The sequence below is a fragment of the Camelus ferus genome, chromosome 6 (assembly GCF_009834535.1).
Source record: "Camelus ferus isolate YT-003-E chromosome 6, BCGSAC_Cfer_1.0, whole genome shotgun sequence".
Classification (NCBI taxonomy): Eukaryota; Metazoa; Chordata; class Mammalia; order Artiodactyla; family Camelidae; genus Camelus; species Camelus ferus.
Window position 1 is genome coordinate 59,209,707 of NC_045701.1, and position 9,215 is coordinate 59,218,921.

The following is a 9,215-nucleotide window of genomic DNA, read 5'->3' on the forward strand; positions in this document are numbered from 1 at the left end:
TCAAATCTCTTATTACTTGAGGTCTTAATGTCTTCTATGCAATAAAAGTTTATAAAGGTAGTGCTCTAAAAATAAATTGGGTTTATTGAAGAGAAAAAAATTCTTTTTAGTGGTTTTATTGGCTTAGAAATACATTTGGTCAACCTCATGATAAAATCATATTTCAGATATTTTATTCCAAAGTAAAACAAAGGGTTTAACAATTCTTTGAACAGATTAAATATTGATATTTCATATACACATGTACACATACTTACATACTTTAGAAAACATTTATATTCCAAAGGTCCTCTTTACAAAACCTTACCTTTCTGCTTTACTCGGAAGGTAGCGTACCTCTAGGCTTTAATTTAGTTGCTTGTTTTGCTTTGTTTCCTTTTATAAAGGACTCTACATCAACTGATGATATGTGGTAAAACTGCTCATCTAGCCATGGAGTTTACCTTCGCCTCCAAAGGAGAGTACAGCTCAACTTCATTGAACCTTTTAAACATCCATCCTCCACGTTAAAGAAAGGCATATATGACATGGGTGAGAGTGATTACACCAGAGAACTTCAGCAGTACAACAGCTAGCCCAGAACTGATTTTTTTTTTTTTTTTTGTAAATTTGAGACTTACGTAAACGTGATTTCAAACCATAATTCATGTTGTAAATCAGACTCCAGCAATTTTTGTTGTATGATTTTGTTTTTTGTAAAGTATAATTGTCCTTGTACAAAATGCTCATGTTTAATTATGAACTGCTTTAAATCACTATCAAAGTTACAAGAAATGTTTGGCTTGTTGTGTGATGCAACAGATATATAGCCCTTTCAAGTCATGTTGTGTTTGGACTTGGGGTTGGGACAGGGAGAGCAGCAGCCATGTCAGCTACATGCTCAACTGTGCATGTGATTATGGAGAACTATTCCAAACTCTTACAAAGCTGAACATCCAGGGAGTTAATTGAAAACTATCTTAGTTTTATTGGCAGTGGGATTGGCATTGTTGATAAAGCTGGTCCCTTCATTTAACTGTCTTTTAGGTTGTTCTCTCTTTGTTGCCATGAGTATTGCAGGTAATACAATATATTCATAAGAATATCAATCTTGGGGCTAAAATGCCTTGATTCTTTGCACCTCTTTTACAAGTCCTTACATTTAATTACCAATTGATAAGCAGCAGCTTCCTACAGATAGTAGGAGACTGCCACATTTTTGCTATCATGATTGGCTGGGCCTGCTGCTGTTCCTAGTAAGATATTCTGAATTCCATTTTATCAATAAAGCTTGATTTAACAAACAAGAAATTTAATCATGTATGTGTAATTCCTCCTTTACCCTGCCCTTTTAAAACACCATGCCACTGTAAATGAGAAGTTTCTCATGGGGAAAGATGTTAGTCTCTTAATTGGAAAATACTGTTACTTAAGGCATAGATAGAACTGTTTCCCTTCCATTAGAAAGACTGAGTTATGTCTCTGTGGTTCCCTAATTTGTTTTTAAATGGGTTTCTTTCTGGCTGCTTATTTTTTCATTAAGATGTGTATCAGCTTGAGTTTGCCTACTGTTTAATTAAAGTAATTGTCAAATCTTGACAGTCTAACACTCGATGGTAGGGGTGTGTGTCGTGTGTGTGTGTGTGTGTGTGTGTGTGTGTGTGTGTGTGTGTGTGTGTGTGTTTGCCTGTGATTTATAATTGGCCCATGTCTTTAGAATCCAAGTAGTTAAGATGTATTTGTGATTTGAAATATAGCATGTTGAATATATTTAGCTGTTGGCCTTTAAAAATAACTTTCAGAAGCTTAAAGAATTGTAGATATAAAAAAACCTAATTTAATTTAGGTTTCAATTCCTCTGATTAAGCATGTGAAAGTAAGTTTTAAATCCTGTCACATTGAAAAGACTACTGTTCTGTGCCCTTCTGTATTTTTGTCTTTTTAGGTTGAATGTTGTATTTATCACCATGTTATTTAATCATTCAGTAGGCAGATTCTCCACTAGAAAACTATTAAAATGTAAGATTTAAATACAACACTGAATACAAAATCAAAACTTTGTGTATAAAAGGTAGTATAATTTTGTTATATTCGTTTTTTCCCTAACTTGGAAATACACGTATTTGTATATATAGCCTTAAAACTAATGTAAAGTTAGGGGAGTAGTGGGAAGAGTAATGTGAAACATGTTTCAGATTTAGGTAGTTACATAAACCAGCAAAATCTTTTCATTATCCCTCTTATTTGTGAGGTGATTAAATGTAACTTAATTGTATTTAATTTATATCTTAATCCAGCATGAAGAAAAAAAGTACTATTTATATTTAGAAATTCATAACAGTTGGAATTATAGAACCAATTCCGTACTTAACTTACAATAAATGCTTAATGTCTAAATCTGTGGTAGAGTGCGAAGTATGGTAATGTTCTAAGTTATGACTTTGCAAGCATCTAAATTTATTGAATACATACATTTAATGAATAACAGTGCTTCTAGTATAGACTGATTACTAGACATACTAGTACTGAAAACTAAATTCCTATTACAGTTCCTTAATTGTTTAAGTAGACTGAGGTTTTTAGTTCTGGAAATTTCAAAAGCTTGAATTGGATTTTAAGATGCAAAATCTTAATAGTAAGTAAAATATGTGTTGGAAAGCTATATTTCAAACCATAATAGCATATTTAGAGACTTTTTAAAATTTGAAAGTCTTTATAAAGAGGTTAAAATATTCCTGTTAAAATTAATCAGTACAGAAGTTAGTCTTGAAAGTGAGAGAAAACTATATTAAGTGTGATCTAAGAAGACTAAATCTTTTCCACATGAGTCAATATTGCCATACTAGGTAGAATTTTTCATTACAAAAACACAGGGAGGAAGTACACATTATAACGGCAGTCTGTGTGTATTCTTGATTCCTGGGGCTAATGGTGGTGGTGGGGAACCAGCCACACATTTAAAAGGCACTTTTAGCACCACTGTTGTGCACTTCATTTTTGTACCACTTAAATTCTTGACCTCCCACCCTCTTTTGTGTGCTGATTAGCATCTCAGGGCAATGCCTCAAAATTTTTTGATGTGTTGTATTTTCTTTGGAGGGATAAAGTTCTTTTGTGATGATAATATACTACTAAAATGTACTTCCATTTAAATATTTTAACAGGATGAACCCACTTTGCTGCTTTTAATAGGAAATTCATTTTGTATAGCAGATTCTTGTTGTCCTAACATTAAAATTTTCACTGATCTCTTATTCTTTTAGCAAGGTAAGCTCTCTTAATTTCCACTTTCTTAGGGAATATACTTTTACAGATAACAGAAGCAGTTCTTAATATTAGCATTAACTTTTAAAAATCCAAACAGTATTTTTCTTATTCAGCTTTAGAACTGTTTCAAACTTATTTTTAATTATGATGCATTAACTTGCTTCTAGAGTTCTATGCAATTAGTGTACTACTCCAGCCACTTAATTTTTTTTACTACATAATATTAAGAAATCTGGATTAAAGAATAAATCAACTATGTACTTCAAATAATCTGAATTAATAGCAGTACTTTTGGTGATTTATTTGACCAGTCCAGCTAGTAACTCACCTTTTCTACAATATATATTGCATTATCTACAAAACACTGTTCTAGGGTAAGCACCTTGGAACTATAAAGAAATGAATAGGTCCTTGTCTCAAGGAGTTTACATATGAATAGAATTTATAATCTAACGTATGTTAATGTTATAACTGGATCACTCATCCAAAAAAATAGCTGTTGCCCACCTACTGTCTGCCAGATACTTTCCGGAACAAGGCAGGTCTCTGCCATAAAAAGCTCATTTGCAGTTCCTTTGTTCACTTGAAAACTCTTTTTTTCTGTTTATTTTCTTCTCAAAGTTAAAAATCTCATTCAAAAGAAAATTTTGCTTAGCATAGTAATCAAATTAGACTAAATAGGCTCACACGTCTATTCAGTATGCTTGACTGCCTTGCACGGCTGGCCTTTACTCTTCCTGCTGACAGCAGCACGTCAGAGAAACAGGTAATGGATTTCTTAGAATTCTCCAATCTCGGAAATGCTGTTGGAGTTTGAGTTAAGGCATTTAAAATATATGTGTGTATATATATATATATATATATAAGGCATATTAAAATATATATATACACACACACACACATACATATATTTATCTTAAGTAAAACTGTATTTTCTTGAAAACACATTGCCAGTGTTAGTGTCCAATTTTAGTCATGTGATTACTGTGTTTTAACGTTTTAAAAATAATTTTACTGCCCATCTTTACTGGACAAATTCTTTGGAAATTCATTTTGTGAAAGAACTGATGAAACACATTACAGATTTTCTTCGTTCTATTTTAATTTTGAATTTCATGGTGTGTGCTTTTAATTCATGAAGTTTAAATGAAAGGTTTAAGCCCTTAATGTTTTGATTATTTGTACAGTACTGTGTTAGGATTTGGTATTAGAAAATATGTAAATATTTTAGTATATAAATGTTTTTCATTTGAGGTTTTTCTTTGAAGGGACCTTTAAGAGCTTCACATACTTTTGCTTGCGAATACTGCCGGTGAGATGACCATTTTTTAATTAAGTGATCTAGTCTTCTAATGAGTTTTTCTTTTAGGCATTAGGTATACTTCTTCATAGTTTAAAATTTTAGAAGCCTAATTTTGCTGAATTTCCTTCTGTAATGTGCCATGAGTTTGGGGTTGTATCTGTTTTAAATTTTACGTACAATACTTCAGAATATGCTTGAAATATTTAAGGATACATTTTCTAAATGTTATGAATATATAATTCTCTTCTGTTGGTCAGAATAGTCTCTTATTACTGATAGAACGCTACACAAGGATGATGAGAGGCATTTGATTCCACTTTTGTTCACTTTAACACAGATTTTTTTCTTTTTTACCTCTTTTATATATTAAGTTAGTGGCCTCTACTCTCATGTTTTCCTAATTATATTACCAGCAGGTAGGAGTGCACCAGTTAGAAACACTCGGATATATTAAAATTGAAAATGTAGTTGACAACAAACTTTTATTAGATGGGGGAAAGGGTTGTTTAAATTGATATAACAACAAAGTGGCATTTTTCCCCCTCATCTTGCAGAAAATGTTGCTTCATTTTCTCTACTAACTACCCTCTTGGCTTCTCTTTTCTTTTTTCAAACCAAAACAGGTCAATTCCATTTTTTTGAGTTTTCAAGAAAGCTTAGTGCATTACCTCACCAAAGCCAATTAGTACTATGTAAAGCTGGGCCAAAAATAAGAAAACTTGGGAGATGGAGGGGTGGGAAGATGCCAGTGAGGAGGACAGAGGAAGATTACTTTTAATTATTTAAAAGCATAGGAAGTCTTCCATGGGCCTAGGCGTATATGATTAAGAACTCTTGCAGCACATAAACCAGCAAGAACCAATCTTCGCTTCTGCAGATAATTTTGATGATTTTTTTCCCAGCTAGGCAGATAATGATAGAAATGACTGCTTCTCCAAATAGGAACAACTGAGAAAAATAAATGCAATGTTTCTTCACCACAAAACCCAACCCTTCAATTCTCATTGTTCCAAAACCCAGTTTTCTATAATAGTTTTCTCATTGAATTAAATGCTTAGAAAAATTGTTAAGAATTTCCTTTTACATAGTGTTTTACATAGTGCTCCTGATCGATCCAGTGAGGGACATTTAGTAACATTTGCATTTGTATGGTACTATCTGCAGTTAGATTTGTGTAAGAGACTGAGTAGCTGCAGAACAAAATTACTAGTCATCTTAGGTGGAATGAATGGCACAAATTCATTACAGCAGTGCTTCTTAACCTTTTAGGGTTATAGGCCCTTTGAGACCAAATGATCTTAGAAACTTTGTTACCCAGGAAGATGCATATAATGTAGATAACTCCCTAAAGTTCACAGTATTGTAGTGGTTCCTGGGCCCGTGGTTAAGATCACATGCTACAGTATAATAGGGCATCAGCCTTTTCTCCCTGCAAAGCCCATAAAAAATACATTGAGGACATCAAAATAATGAATCTGTTTTAAGGAACTGTTTCGCTCTTTAAAAGAAAGGGAGGTAGGTGGGGGCCTCAGTGAGAATCTGGTATTAAAATATCCTTTTTAAAATTGGTAACTTGTTGGAGAAAGAGAGTGATTAGTATTTGGACTAGTTTTGGATAATGATATTTCTAAGTTTGCCACTTTGAATCTCAGCAGAAAAGAGGTAAAATGGAAATGTTTATGGAACATTTCTGACCAGCATAGTGTAGATTTAATATATACAAACAACACATTTAACTGTCAGCTCTCACTCAGGTTTTAAAGATTTTGAGGTTCCTGGTGTTAGAGTTCATTAAATGTTTAGTTCACTTCAACTTCTGAGAAATTAGATATTACTGACACAAAATGTTAAAATAGGATCTAACATACAGCCACCAATATACAGGATTAATAAGGTTTCTCTTAAGCATACCTACCATGAAAAAATTGATTATTTTACTGCATTTGTTGTCAAAATTGAGATGTTTGGTTCCAGGTTATTTAATTCCAATTTGTGGGAATTTTGAAACAGACTGTCTTACCTGGTTAGCCCTTAACTGATCTGCAGAAAAAATATCTTATTTATAGTAATATGCCCCAACACTGGTTGGTTTCACTCTTGAATTGATTTATTTCATTTAATTTGTATAAATGTTATGAGTGTAGAAACCATGTACATGTTAAAAGCATGTTGCAGTATATTTGGATTCATTTTTTTAAATCCATACATGTAAAACTAATACAATTGCAGAAATATTCCTCCTAAACACAGTATAACAAAACACAGTAACTCACCCACTGTTGGCAATTTATGTGATCCAGACTTTTAAAGAAATTCCAGAAATGTATATGTTGTATAATGTACCATTTCCTGGTCCAAAGAAAATATGTGAATTCAGTTCTAACTTTAAAGAATGTACTTTTTGTTTTCACGTCCATTGAAGAAACTGCATTCAGCCTGTAGAATGGTTGTAGATTGTATGAGATGACAAGTAGAACTAATTCTAGCTTGCAAAACTGGTGCCACTAAATAAACAGGCAATTGCATAATGTGTGTGTATCTATGATTGTTTGATATTGCAAGCAGTGTTTTTGTTCTACCTAGAAACCTGGAAAGTTTGAAATTATTAGGAGACCTTAAGAATATTTTTGTTCAGTTGAATTTGGATAATTTGCTTAAAAAGATCTGATAGCATTTTAACTAGACTTGTCTGTTCCTGATTTTTAGGAAGATGACTGAAAGCCAATAAGTTTGGATTGATGGTTATTTTCATGAAAACATTCCAGGAATAAAGAAGCCAGAAGTTGTTCTTCTTTGGCAAGAACATTCCCATTGGTCTTCTTGCAGATGATATTTCTTACTCCTTTGAAGAGTTGACATTGTGCATGGGGAGTGGCCTGAAAAAGGGCTTCTCCATCTAGCTAGTATCCCTGGTGTACTGCCTGCTTCGTAATAGATGTGTGTGTTCAGGATGCTTACTCCCTTTGCTCATTCTGAAAATTGGTTGTACCTCTGTCCTGTGTCCATTCATGTCTGAAAGTGTGACTTATTTTACGGGCTTGCATAAGTTAAGATTTTAGAGTACAGTGAATTGGTGATGTAAGTGAAGTTCTATGAACTGCAAGAGCATATATATTCATTGTAAAATGTGCAATGAAAACAGTAATGAGGCATCATAACCAAAGGTATCAAGTTTTAGAACTAAGTAAGGTTGAGGCAAATAAAGATTTATTTGGCTTACGTGTAACTAGTATCTGTTCACTTGTTAAAGTGTGTCCTATAGTCTTTTTTGTTTTTTGTAGTTATTCTTTTGAACGTTGAAACTGAAATGAAAACATTTTATTGAGAGTTAACATGTATGGATCCGTTTCAGTCTGTGACTGTGAGACACCACCGAAGTCTCAAAATAGTACTCTTTTATGTGCAGCCCATGTGAAAGGTGGATGAAGGCTCTAATTTGTTCTAGGTGATGATCGAACCTAGGTTGTAGCCGTGCTGCACTCTTTTGAAGATCTTTTGTATTATATTTTGCTATTTGGATTTCTTTTGGTAACAAGTGACTAAAATTGCCTAGTATTTAAAAAAAGGGTTTGCTAGAAGAGTTTTTTGACTGTTCTAGGCCAGAGAGATTATATGTGTACCATATATTAGCATCCTGAAACCACTCTGGGGTTGTCTTTTAAATTCTCAGCATAATGTTTTAAGTGTACAGCTGGTCCTATTTAATGAAGAAAACAAAGTTTAACTTACATATTAGAAGAGTTATTCTCAATTATTTTAGCCATTGATCTTTTAACTGCCTATTAACAAAACTAAAAGGGTTTTTTTGACTGAAAATCTCCAGAACATTCCTAACAAAAACAACTAAAATTTTCTTGTGATTAGAAGCACATGGGAAATGACTTTTTAAGCTTGTCATTAGGCATTGTAACTGTCTGCTTTTCTTGATGTACTTTGACAGACTCTTAGCTGCAGTGATCCTTAATAAAATAGAGGTTTTAATATTAAAAAGGGCAATGAAACTGTGCCTTTATCATAGAAAGGAAGCTGCTTGGTGTCCTTCCTTAGTTTTCCTTTTCTTTCTGAAACCAGAATGATTGCCTTGTTTTTTCCTTTTTAAATATGTAAGTGCCTAGACTGCAGTATGCTTTAGGGCTTCTATAAATATATTTTTTTTAGAAAAACTCTGAAGGCGTTGAATTTTGTATCCTTAGACATCATAAGGGTTTGTCATGTGCTCTGTCCTGATTTTCACAACATATACAGGCTGGACTGTTTAATGACAGTAGGGTTGTAAGTGTCTATATATATGCATGTATAAATGTCCTTGCTCAGGTCAACTCCACAGTGCCTGTCACTACTGCTACTGATTCAACCTGACCTTCAGAGAGGTTTGCCCGCTTCATGACCAGATGGATTTGACATCTGACAGGACCACAGTGTCAGTAAAGGCTTCATCTCAGGAGGAGCAGGGCTCCCAGAAGGCAACTTCCTTGAGGGCAAGTCTCCATAATTTGAGATAAAGGAAGAATGCAGTAGTGATTTCTGGAGATCACATAGTTGGTGCTGTAAATCTGTTGGCACTGTCTTGGTATTTTAGTTTTCTTGGACTGAAAGTCAAACACTTTTGTTCAAAACTCACTTGTTCAGGTATAAAAACTTGAATACTTCATGTGAAAAGAATTGT

General features: G+C 33.4%; 1 protein-coding gene across 1 annotated transcript in view; it reads left to right on the forward strand.

Moving 5' to 3' along the window:
* PPM1A (protein phosphatase, Mg2+/Mn2+ dependent 1A) overlaps positions 1-7,077 on the forward strand; it is a 44,959-nt gene extending 37,882 nt beyond the window's left edge. Inside the window, exon 6 of the mRNA XM_032482137.1 lies at positions 387-7,077. Coding sequence (XP_032338028.1) covers positions 387-416 — 30 coding nt within the window. The 3' untranslated portion in view covers positions 417-7,077. The remainder of the gene's footprint in view (positions 1-386) is intronic.
* Positions 7,078-9,215: the final 2,138 nt, after the last annotated feature.